General features: G+C 37.2%; 1 protein-coding gene across 3 annotated transcripts in view; it reads left to right on the top strand.

The window, feature by feature from the left end:
• Positions 1 to 9,558, top strand: part of LOC123536394 (sodium/calcium exchanger 1-like) — a 412,525-nt gene extending 402,967 nt beyond the window's left edge. For all 3 annotated transcript variants that reach the window (XM_045319573.2, XM_045319564.2, XM_045319556.2), the window contains one exon: positions 6,368 to 9,558. In XM_045319573.2, coding sequence (XP_045175508.1) covers positions 6,368 to 6,744 — 377 coding nt within the window. In that variant the 3' untranslated portion in view covers positions 6,745 to 9,558. The remainder of the gene's footprint in view (positions 1 to 6,367) is intronic.
• Positions 9,559 to 13,443: the final 3,885 nt, after the last annotated feature.

Here is a 13,443-nt window from a genome sequence, read left to right as displayed (position 1 = left end):
TTCTGAAGTGTAATTTGACCTTGATTTTGACCTAGTGACCTACTTTTACATTTCTCAAGCTACAGCCTTCAAATTTGGACCACTTGCGTAGTTTTGTGTATCGAATAAACTTTGACCTTAAGATTGACCTAGTGACCTACTTTCAAATTTCTCAAACTACAGCCTTCAAACTTGATGCACATGATAGTTTTGTGTACAAAGAACTTTGTCCTTGAAATTGATCTAGTGACCTACTTTCACATTTCTCAAGCTACAGCTTTCGAATTTGGACCACATGCACAGTGTTGTGTACGGAAATGAAATTTGACCTTGAGCTAGTCAGTAAGTCTTGAAATTTGGAACACTCAAAAATGGCACATTGGTGGGCGCCAAGATCACTCTGTGATCTCTTGTTTAACTTTAGCAACCAGAAGGCGTAGTACACCACTTAAGTTAGAAGACCGAACTGAAGTCTACATAATGACGTCATCAAAAGTCAGACCACCCACTGTTTGTGCCGTGAGATGACATGAGAATATAATAATATTAGAAGATCATAACCTTAGAGGAAGACAACCTTAGAAGACGAATACCTTAGAAGATGATAACAACATTAGACATAATTTTAGGAGAACATAATTGCAGATCATAAAGATGTTAGACGAATGCTCGCCCATATGGGAATACCCGGTGGCGAGGGTAAATAAACGCAAACACACACACAGAAATCAAAGAAAAACCTTTAGTACACAATAGGGGCTGCATTTTACTCTGGATATTAATAAAATTTGATCAGAATGATTGCCTTGATGAAATCTAGGTAAGTTTGAATATGGGTCATCTGGGATCAAAAACTAGGTCACTAGGACAAATCAAAGAAAAACATTGTGTATGCGATAGAGGCTGTATTTTTCAATTGAGGTTCATGAAATTTACTCAGAATGATTACCTTGATGAAATCTAGATCGAGTTAGAATATAGGTCATCTTGGATCAAAAACTAGGTCACTAGGGCAAAAGAAAGAAAAACCTTGTGTATGCAATAGGGACTGCATTTTACACTGGATCTTCATGAAATTTGATCACAATGTTTGTCTTGATGACTTCTAGGTCAGATTTGAATGTGGGTCCTGTTGGGTCAAAAACTAGGCCATCCAGTCAATCAAAGGAAAATCTTGATAACACTTTAGAGGCCACGCTTATGACCATATTTTCATGAAATTTGGTCAAAAGCTTTACATTGATGTTTAAAATCTTGGATGATTTCGAATGTGGGTCACGTGGGGCCAAAAACTAGGTCACTAGGTCAAATCGAAGGAAAAGCTTGTATACCCTCTAGAGGTCACTTTTTTGCTCAATTCTTCCAGAAACTTTTTCAGAATGTTTGTTTTTATGGAATCTTGGACAAAACTAGGTCACTAGATCAAATCAAAGAAAATACTTGTTTACCCTCAAGATTTTTGGTCCAATCTTAATGAAAATTGGTCAGAATATTTGTTTCCATGAAATCACGAGGTCAAAGATGCTTACACTGTTATGATGTGTTTCTCAGGTGAGCGACCTAGGGCCATCTTGTTTAAGATACAGCCTTGAAATTTGGATGACATGTACAGTTTTGCACACCAATCTTAAAACTGACTTTCACTTACCATGAAAGTGACCTACTGACCTATCTTCTTACTATTTTAGCATCAGTTTGTCATTTGAAACATTTGGCTCATATTACTCAGGTGAGCAATCCAGGGTCATCATGACCCTCTTGTTTCAACTTAATCGACATAAATCTTTGTGAGAATGTTTGTCTGTATGAAATCTAGGTAAAGTTAAGAAGTGGGCATAAACTATGTCACTAAGTCAGATCATTGAAAAACATAGATAATTATCTACCTGGTTTACATAAAACATGGTCAAAATGTTTGTCTCTATGAAATTTACCTGGTTGTCTGGGGTAAGAACAAGGTCATGTAAGTGTTACAGGACCTAAGGGCCCTCTTGTTAGTCCCCTACTGGTTGAAAACCAGTTTCAGGGACTATAGGAATGCACTTTTCCGTCATTCTGTCCGTCCTTTCGTCTGCAATTTCTTGTCCGGTCCATCTGTCATCCATGAAGGGATTTTAATATTACTTGGCACAAAATTTAATGTTCCCCATGATGAGACAACGTGTCATGTGCAAGACCGGGACCCCTGCCTCAAAGGTCAAGGTCACAATTGGAGGTCAAAGGTCAACAGGGCTTTTCTCCTGTCCGGTCCATAACTCTCCCATCCATGAAGGGACTTTAGTATTACTTGGCCCAAATGTACCTCATAATAAGACGATGTGTCATGCCCAACTTTCAGACCCCTAGCTCAAAGGTCAAGGTACCACTTAGCAGTCAAATGTTAGAATGGCATTCATTAAGGGATTTTAATATCACTTGGCACAAATGTTCCCCATGAGGAGATGACGTGTCATGTGCAAGACCCGAACCCCTACCTCAAAGGTCAAGGTCACAATTGGAGGTCAAAGGTCAACAGGACTTTTCTCCTGTCCAGACCATAACTCTCCCATGAATGAAGGGATTTTAATATTACTTGGCACAAATGCACCTCATAATAAGACAATGTGTCATGCCCAACTTTCAGACCCCTAGCTCAAAGGTCAAGGTCACACTTAGCAGTCAAATGTTTACATGGCATGAACAGGGTCTGCTTTGTGTCCGATCCATAAGTCTGTCATTCATTAAGGGATTTTAATATCACTTGGCACAAATGTTCTCCATGAGGAGAAGACTGTCTTGCGCAAGACCCAGACCCCTTGCTCAAAGGTCAAGGTCATAATTGGAGGTCAAATGTCAACAGGGCTTTTTTCCTGTCCGGTCCATTACTCTGCCATCCATGAAGGGATTTTAATATTACTTGGCACAAATGTTCCCCATGATGAGATGACCTGTCATGCACAACATCCAGAACCCTGGCTAAAAGGTCAAGGTCACACTTCGAGAGCAAAGGTCAATAGGATTTTATTCCTGTCCAGTCTATGACATTATCATGCAAGGCAGGATTTAAATATCAGTTGGCACAAATATTTCCATGGATGAAGCAACATGTCAAGCGCAAAACCCGGGCCCTAAGTCTAAGTCAAGGTCACACTTAGGGGCCAAAGGTCAGATAAAAAATTACTTTGTCGGAAGCATTTCTTCTTCATGCATGGAGGGATTTTGATGAAACTTGACACAAATGTTCACCAGTATGAGAAGGATTTTCGTGCTCAAGAACCAGGTCTCTAGGTCTAAGGTCGAGGTCATACTTAGAGGTCAAAGGTTAAATTTAAGAATGACTTTGTCCAGAGAATTTTTTCCATGCATGGAGAGATTTTGATGTAACTTGGCACAAATGTTCATTGCCATGAGGCACTCTTGTTTTAAGAATTACCCCCCTTTGTTGTTACTATAAATAGGTTATATTGTTACTTTTTTATTACTGGCTGTAGGGAAAAATCGAGACCACTTTTCTGTGGTACAACATGCATGTTACATTGAATTTTTAGATGCATTTTGACCTATGTCTAGCTGATAAAGAGTTTTGTGTGGACTTGTAATATATCTTTAGCTCACCTGTCACAAAGTGACAAGGTGAGCTTTTGTGATCGCGTGGCGTCCGTCGTCCGTCCGTGCGTGCGTAAACTTTTGCTTGTGACCATTCTAGAGGTCACATTTTTCATGGGATCTTTATGAAAGTTGGTCAGAATGTTCATCTTGATGATATCTAGGTCAAGTTCGAAACTGGGTCATATGCGGTCAAAAACTAGGTCAGTAGGTCTAAAAATAGAAAAACCTTGTGACCTCTCTAGAGGCCATATTTTACATGAGATCTTAATGAAAATTGGTCAGAATGTTTACCTTGATGATATCTAGGTCAAGTTCGAAACTGGGTCACGTGGGGTCAAAAACTAGGTCAGTAGATCTAAAAATAGAAAAACCTTGTGACCTCTCTAGAGGCCATATTTCTCAATGGATCTTCATGAAAATTGGTGAGAATGTTCACCTTGATGATATCTAGGTCAAGTTCGAAAATGGGTCACATGGGGTCAAAAACTAGGTCAGTAGGTCTAAAAATAGAGAAACCTTGTGACCTCTCTAGAGGCCATATTTCTCAATGGATTTTCATGAAAATTGGTCAGAATGTTCACCTTGATGATATCTAGGTTAAGTTTGAAACTGGGTCACGTGCGGTCAAAAACTAGGTCAGTAGGTCTGAAAATAGAAAAACTTTGTGACCTCGCTAGAGGCCATATTTTTCATGGGATCTTTATAAAAATTGGTGAGAATGTTCACCTTGATGACATCTAGGTCTAGATCGAAACTGGGTCACGTGCGGTCAATAACTAGGTCAGTAGATCTAAAAATAGAAAAACCTTGTGACCTCTCTAGAGGCCATATTTTTCAAGAGATCTTCATGAAAATTGATCAGAATGTTCATCTTGATGATATCTAGGTCAAGTTCGAAACTGGGTCAGGTGCGAGTAAAAACTAGGTCAGTAGGTCTAAAAATAGAAAAACCTTTTGACGTCTCTAGAGGCCATATTTCTCAATGGATCTTCATGAAAATTGGTGAGAGTGTTCAGCTTGATGATATCTAGGTCGAGTTTGTAACTGGGTCATGTGCGGTCAAAAACTAGGTCAGTAGGTCGAAAAATAGAAAAACCTTGTGACCTCTCTAGAGGCCATATTTTTCATGAGATATTTCATGAAAATTGGTGAGAATGTTCATCTTGATGATATCTAGGTCAAGTTCAAAAGTAGGTCATGTGCCTTCAAAAACTAGGTCATTAGGTCAAATAATAGAAAAACCTTGTGACCTCTTTAGAGGTCATATTTTTCAATGGATCTTCATGAAAATTGGTCAGAATTTTTTATCTTGATGATATCTAGGTCACATGTGCTCAAAAACTAGGTCACTATGTCAAATAATAGAAATAACGATGTCATACTCAGTTCAATACTGGGTCATGTGGGGATAGGTGAGCGATTCAGGACCATCATGGTCCTCTTGTTTTGTAATAAATATTTTTATTTTTTTTAATTTATCAATTTTCCTTTGTTGTTACTATAGATAACTTACATGATAACTTTTTCATAATTGGCCAAAATAAATACATATGAAAGCAACTTTATAGGTTTTTATGTATGCAAATTTTAATCCAAGTGTTTTGTTATAACATATTGTATATATAGTACAATACAGTACAATCGCGATCCTACGAAAAGCCAAGGGACCGGCCGTTTTTTTCGTAATATCGCATTTTCGTTCGAGCGTAGCACAGGAAATTTCACTATACAGCACCTTAATATCTACAGATTGTAACCCTTGATATTTAAACATGTGATTTTCGTATCGGAGTACATGTATACCAATTTTATATGTACATCTGGGTTTACTACAAATCTTATTCGAATCTGAACTCAGATAGTATGTAGAATGTAGAACGAGATTTTTTTTTCTCTTCACTTTTTATTCACTGTACATAAAACATATACAGGGTACATTGTTGCACGAGAAAAAAAATCGTAATTGCATATTCCGATACCCTCATCAACCCTTTACTGAATTGTTTGGTATAATAAAACGACAGTATACAGACGATCAGGACTTAAATATTGTTTTATTTTCTTTATGCAGTGATTGTTTGAGACGTATAGATATCGAAGCAAGTGTGCTTTTATGCCATCTGATCGGATAGTTATAGGAGAAAAAAATAACCACTAACTTGTGTCATAGTGTACAGCGTATGTGTTTCGAATTTTATTACTAAGTTTTCACACTTTTATCTCTGTTTACACCCAGCTACATGATAGTGACACTTTCCACTCTAAAGCATTTTCACGCCGTTATGGAAGGTGTGAAAACTTAGACGATACATTCGTAAAATCGCAACTTAACACAAGTTGAAAACAGGCTTTAAGGGCATAACAATACATTCGTACTAGCGCATTTTTCGTAAAATTGCATTTTCGTAAAACCGTGATTTTCTTACATAGAAATAAGGAGGAAAGCAGCAGGGACCACAACACCTTTTCGTAGTATACCGGTATTTCGTTAAATTGCGATTCGTAGCATCGCGGATGCACTGTATTGTTTATACATCATTGACATATATCAATTCATTATGTTATACTGCAGTAGAAACAATAAGGTGCCTTGCAGTAGGGGACTTTGTATTGCATGGCAATACTTGATTCACTTGTTTGATATGTCCTCTGCAAGTTTATTTTAAAGTCACCTCATTGTGAGAAATATTCAGAAAAATAAATAAATTGATACTTGCTATTAAAAGAAAGGAGAGTGTTTTGTAAGATGATATTCAATTGAACATTCATACTTTAATTTGTTTTAATTTTTTGTTTACAGATACATTTGCAAGTAAAGTTGCTGCTGTTAATGACCGTTATGCAGATTCCTCTATTGGCAATGTGACAGGAAGTAATGCTGTGAATGTTTTCCTTGGTATCGGCATTGCATGGACAATTGCTGCTGTATACCATGCAGCTATAGGAGAAGTATTTGAAGTAGATCCAGGTACCCTTGCTTTTTCAGTGACTCTGTTCTGCATAGAGGGGGTCTGTTGTATTGCCATACTCTTAATTAGAAGAGTAAAGGCAGTTGGTGGTGAACTTGGGGGGCCGAAAAAATACAGAATTCCAACTACAATTTTCTTCATATTCTTATGGGTGTTCTATATTGTAATGTCGTCAATGGTTGCGTACTGCTATGTGCCAGGATTCTAAGCTGACAAGAGGATGTTGATGAGGCAATAGAGCAGGGGAATGAATAAGAAAACTTAACTACAGAAGTATAGCTTGATTGTTGAGGATCTGCAAAGAACCTTTCTCAGGCAGTGAATTTGAAAATGTGATGTCTCCTCCACCAGAACTGTGAAGGGAGACTACTGGTTTGTGTTAAGTGAACCCAAGTTTGTTCCTGTGCGACTGAGGCAACATTCTGCCATTGTTGATGAAAACATACTGATATATTACCCTTTGCCGAGAATGTTATAGTCATATGTTTAACAATGGAGTCATGTAACAATATTCACATTTGTCAAGCAGAACTCTTTTTAAGTTCTGTTAATTACAGACAAGGATGAAGTGCAATCTGTCTGTAAAGTTAAAATGTCAGCTCAATTTGCTCTATATCACTAAAATATAGTTAAATTTTTTATCAGTGACATTTCAGTGTATTACATGAGGTAGCTTTATAACTGTTGTAGAAATTAGCCATCTCCTGTCATATAGTATATGTCATTCCTGCCATCTTAAGTAGCAGATCTTGTTAGCTCACCTGTCACAAAGTGACAAGGTGAGCTTTTGTGATCGCGCGGTGTCCGTCGTCCGTGCGTGCGTGCGTAAACTTTTGCTTGTGACCACTCTAGAGGTCACATTTTTCATGGGATCTTTATGAAAGTTGGTCAGAATGTTCATCTTGATGATATCTAGGTCAAGTTCGAAACTGGGTCACGTGCCTTTAAAAACTAGGTCAGTAGGTCTAAAAATAGAAAAACCTTCTGACCTCTCTAGAGGCCATATATTTCACAAGATCTTCATGAAAATTGGTGAGAATGTTCACCTTGATGATATCTAGGTCAAGTTCAAAACTGGGTCACGTGCCATCAAAAACTAGGTCAGTAGGTCAAATAATAGAAAAACCTTGGTACCTCTCTAAAGGCCACATTTTTCATGGGATCTGTATGAAAATTGATCTGAATGTTCATCTTGATGATATCTAGATCAAGTTCGAAAGTGGGTCACGTGCCATCAAAAACTAGGTCAGTAGGTCGAAAAATAGAAAAACCTTGTGACCTCTCTAGAGGCCATATATTTCATGAGATTTTCATGAAAATTGGTCAGAATGTTCACCTTGATGATATCTAGGTCAAGTTCGAAAGTGGGTCACGTGCCGTCATAAACTAGGTCAGTAGGGCAAATAATAGAAACACCTTGTGACCTCTCTAGAGGCCATATTTTTCATGGGATCTGTATGAAAGTTGGTCTGAATGTTCATCTTGATGATATCTAGGCCAAGTTCGAAACTAGGTCAACTGTGGACAAAAACTAGGTCAGTAGGTCTAAAAATAGAAAAACCTTGTGACCTCTCTAGAGGCCATACTTGTGAATGGATCTCCATAAAAATTGGTCAGAATGTTCACCTTAATGATATCTAGGTCAAGTTTAAAACTGGGTCATGAGCCTTAAAAAACTAGGTCAGTAGGTCAAATAATAAAAAACCTTGTGACCTCTCTAGAGGCCATACTTTTCATGGGATCTGTATGAAAGTTGGTCTGAATGTTCATCTTGATGATAACTAGGTCAAGTTTGAAACTGGGTCAACTGCGGTCAAAAACTAGGTCAGTAGGTCTAAAATTATTAAAATCTTTTGACCTCTCTAGAGGCCATATTTTTCAATGGATCTTCATGAAAATTGATCTGAATGTTCATCTTGATGATATCTAGGTCAGTTTCGAAACTGGGTCAATAGCGGTCAAAAACTAGGCCAATAGGTATAAAAGCAGAAAAACCTTGTGACCTCTCTAGAGGCCATATTTTTCATGAGATCTTCATGAAAATTAGTGAGAATGTTCACCTTGATGATATCTAGGTAAAATTCAAAACAGGGTCAGGTACCTTCGAAAACTAGGTCAATAGGTCAAATAATAGAAAAACCTTGTGACCTCTCTAGAGACCATATTTTTCAATGGATCTTCTTGAAAATTGGTCAGGATTTTTATCTTGATAATATCTAGGTCAAGTTCAAAACTGGTTCACATGAGCTCAAAAACTAGGTCACTATGTCAAATAATAGAAAAAACGAAATCATACTCAAAACTGGGTCATGTGGAAAGAGGTGAGCGATTCAGGACCATCATGGTCCTCTTGTTTTGTTATTCACATAGCACATATTTTGGAGAATTGTTTTTAAAAATGGCTATTCCGATGTTCTCTAAACTTGTAACTGAAGTTTAAATTATTGATGAGGAGTGTATGGCACCACTGCTTCATATACTAACATTCGTCCATATTAATCCGTCGCCTGTTTTACTTTATAAAACTGTCCATTTTTAGCTCACCTGAGCACGAAGTGCTCAAAGGTGAGCTTTAGTGATCACCCTGTGTCCGGCGTCCGTCGTTGTCCGTCGTCCGTCCGTCCGTCCGTCCGTCCGTCGTCAACAATTTGACTGTTAACACTCTAGAGGTCACATTTTTGACCCAATCTTAATGAAACTTGGTCAGAATGTTACCCTCAATAAAATCTTGGACGAGTTCGATATTGGGTCATCTGGGGTCAAAAACTAGGTCATCAGGTCAAATCAAAGGAAAAGCTTGTTAACACTCTAGAGGTCACATTTTTGGCCCAATCTTAATGAAACTTGGTCAGAATGTTACCCTCAATAAAATCTTGGACGAGTTCGATATTAAGTCATCTGGGGTCAAAAACTAGGTCATCAGGTCAAATCAAAGGAAAAGCTTGTTAACACTCTAGAGGTCACAATTTTGGCCCAATCTTAATGAAACTTGGTCAGGATGTTACCTCAATAAAATCTTGGACGAGTTTGATATTGGGTCATCTGGGGTCAAAACTAGGTCACCAGGTCAAATCAAGAAAAAGCTTGTTAACACTCTAGAGGTCACATTTTTGGCCCAATCTTAATGAAACTTGGTCAGAATGTTACCCTTAATAAAATCTTGGATGAGTTCGATATTTGGTTATCTGGGATCATAAACTAGGTCACCAGGTCAAATCAAGGAAAAGCTTGTTAACACTGTTGAAGCCGCATTTATGACTGTATCTTCATGAAACTTGGTCAGATTGTTAATATTGATGATCTTAGGTCCAGTTTGAATCTGGGTCATGTAGGATAAAAAACTAGGTCACCAAGCCAAATCAAATGAAAAGCTAGTTTACACTAGAGGCCACATTTAGACCATACCTTAATGAAACTTGGTCAAATCTTGATGATCTATAGCTCAAGTTCAAATCTGGGTAGGTGGGGTCAAAAACTAGGTCACTAGGTCATATCAAAGGAAAAGCTTGTTAACACTCTAGAGGCCACATTTATGACTATTCTTCATAAAACTTAGTCGAATGTTAAACTTGATGATCTTTAGGGCAATTTTGAATCTGGGTCATGTCGGGTCAAAAACTAGGTCACCGGGTCAAATCAAAGGAAAAGCTAATTAACACTGTAGAGGCCACGTTTATGACCATATCTTAATGAAACTTGGTCAGAATGTTAATCTTGATAATCTTTAGGTCAAGTTTAAATCTGGGTCAGATGGAGTCAAAAACTAGGTCACTAGGTCATATCAAAGGAAAAGCTTGTTAACACTCTGAGGCCACATTTTTGTATATATCTTCATGAAACTTAGTCAGAATGTTAAACTTGATGGTCTTTAGGTCAAGTTCGAATCTGGGTCATGTCGGGTCAAAAACTAGGTCACGGGGGTCAAATAAAAGGAATAGTTAGTTAACACTTTAGAGGCCACATTTATGACCATATCTTAATGAAACTTGGTCAGAATGTTAATCTTGATGATCTATAGGTCAAGTTTAAATCTGGGTCAGGTGTGTTAAAAAACTAGGTCACTAGGTCAAATCAAAGGAAAAGCTTGTTAAGACTCTAGAGGCCAGATTTATGACTGTATCTTCATGAAACTTAATCAGAATGTTAATCTTGATGATCTTTAGGTCAAGTTCGAATCTGGGTCATGTGGGGGCAAAAACTAGGTCACCGGGTCAAATCAAAGGAAAAGCTAGTTAACACTTTAGAGGCTACATTTATGACCATATCTTAATGAAACTTGGTCAGAATGTTGATCTTGATGATCTTTAGGTCAATAGGTCAGGTGAGCGATACAGGGCCTTCATGGCCCTCTTGTTTTTCTTGCTACATTTAGTCTTGGAGCATTTTCATTATTGTGTTAATACATTTTAATTGTTATCATATTATATACTTTTGCTGTACAATGTGATAAAAGTCTTTGTGTCCGTGTTTGAGTCCAATTTCGGAAAAGAAAACCATAATCAGACGCATGTTTTGTTGCCACAAAATTTGCATTTTCATTTTTGCATTTTCTGTATCATTCCTGGTTGTATTTTTAACAGTAACTGACATTGTAAATTTTTCAACTTGTCTTGCCAGTTTCTGTATGGTTTATTGTTTATAAAATTGGTGTATATTTTTTTGTTGAAATACAACAAAAACAAGATTGTTTTGACACCAGGTGTTGGTTTATTTGACAGGTGTCTTTCTTTGCACTTCTGGTGTAATAACTGCCACCTGACTGGTTTGGAAAGAAACTTCTGCCTAACAATGTTTGTCCATAGAACAGATTTAGTGGTGTCATTCAAAACAAAAACATTGAATATGAGAGATAGGTCAACTTGTGTTTAAGTGAGGTACTGTGATCACCCTGTGTCTTGTCATCCAACTTTGTCTTCATTTAAACAATGGTTGTTAATGGAGGTCAGTAAAATCTAGTTAAAGTTTGACATTGGTTTATCTTGTACCAAATATTAGGTCACTCAGTCAAATAATAGAGACCACTTTCAAGCCAAATTTACAAAACACCTTGTCAGGTTGTTTGAAACTTAATTATAAAGGGGTCAAAAACTAGGTTACTAGGACAATTCATAGACAAATATCTTGTTAACATTTTCATAAAGCTGTTAAGATTATTTTTAGGAAGTGTGGGAAACTGGGCCACATGATTGTTAAAAGTATGTCAGTAGGTTACATGCTAGAAAGATCTTGTTGGAACTTTTATAGGATCTTCTTGAAACTAAACTCTTTTTACTTTTATCACAGTTTTTTGTCTTGCAGTATATGGGAAGTTTTGTTTTACTTGGGTGAGCAATATAGGGCCACTTTGACCCTCTTGTTTATTTTTATAGATCTTAAAAAGCCTCATATCTATCAGTTTCAGTATAAAGTTGTAGTGTACTAATTTTGGAAAGGAATTCAGGTATTTATTGCAAATACACATAAAGTCTACCTCAAAGAAATGTTATTCACCCAAACCTTAATAATGTTCATTGTTTGCTGCAACGCTTTTCCTTTTTTTGTCATTTTTAGATAACGAGAAATGATTTTCAATGGCCTCACTGTAAAAAGTTAAAGAGGATTTGTCTTTTCTAGACTTAAGGAGGTAGTATACCTTGTTACTGGGGTAGATTCAAGTTAATTGAACTGTAGCAATTTATTGTATTTTGTGTAATTTAATGTTTTAGCTGCTGCAATCTCAAGTTTGTTTATCTCTGTCCCTTCAAGTACAATTTCATATAGGCTTGAAGCACATGACCCTCCAAAGTTATTCTATATTGAAAGAAGAAGGAAATTACGGATATTTAACACTTTCCAGTATATTTCGGTTTCAGGGTTATCCATAGAAGTCTGCATAGTTGATCATTTTATTAGTATGTGTGTTAGCTTTCTACTATAAGCTTAAAATGTACATGTCGCAGGGCCCATGTTACCATGATAACACATTTTCTCTCTTTTAGCTTGACTATAGAAAGTATATAGAGAGCTTTCCTACTCACCCAGCGTTGGCATCGGCGTCCTTCTGTGTCCACCCCTTGGTTAAAGTTTTGATGCACTTTCTCTTTTTTCTCTGTATCCCTTTAATTACTTGATGGATTTGCTTTAAACTTAGAATAGTTATTCTTCATAATCAACCACATCATCTGGCATAAGGGCCATAACTCTCCCACCAATATTTAATGATTTATCCCCCCCCCCTTTTTTTACTCAGAATTTCAGGTTAAAGTTTTGGTGCACTTTCACTCTATCTCAGTTGTTATGAAACGGATTTGATTCAAACTTAAAAATAATTGTTCCACATCATCACCCACATCATCTGACACAAGGTCAATAACTCTGGCACCAATTTTTCATGAATTATGTCCCCTTTTTACTTAGAATTTTAGGTTAATTTTGATGCATTTGCACTGTATCTCTGTTATTAGCTCACCTGAGCACGAAGTACTCAAGGGTGAGCTATTGTGGTCAGTGATTGTCTGTCGTCGTACGTCGTCCGTCAACATTTTCCTTTAAACAACATCATCTCCTAAACCACAAGGCCAATTTTTATGAAACTTCACAGGGATGTTCCTTGGATGGTCCTCTTTAAAAGCTGTTCAAAGTATTGAATTGCATAGAGAACTCTGGTTGCCATGGCAACTGAAAGGAAAAACTTAAAAAATCCTCTTGTCTAAACCACAGGGCCTAGGGCTTGATATTTGGTATGTAGCATCATCTAGTGGTCCTCTACCAAATTTGTTCAAACTATCTCCCTGGGGTCATATATGGCCTGCCCTGGGGGTCACATGGTTTATATAGACTTATATAGGAAAAACTTTGAAAAATCTTCTTGTCCAAAACCACAGGGCATAGGGCTTTGACAATTGGTATGTAGCATCATCTAGTGGTC

The sequence above is a fragment of the Mercenaria mercenaria genome, chromosome 1 (assembly GCF_021730395.1).
Source record: "Mercenaria mercenaria strain notata chromosome 1, MADL_Memer_1, whole genome shotgun sequence".
Classification (NCBI taxonomy): Eukaryota; Metazoa; Mollusca; class Bivalvia; order Venerida; family Veneridae; genus Mercenaria; species Mercenaria mercenaria.
The sequence above is the reverse complement of the archived record's forward strand: the minus strand, read 5'-3'. Positions and strand labels throughout refer to the sequence as shown.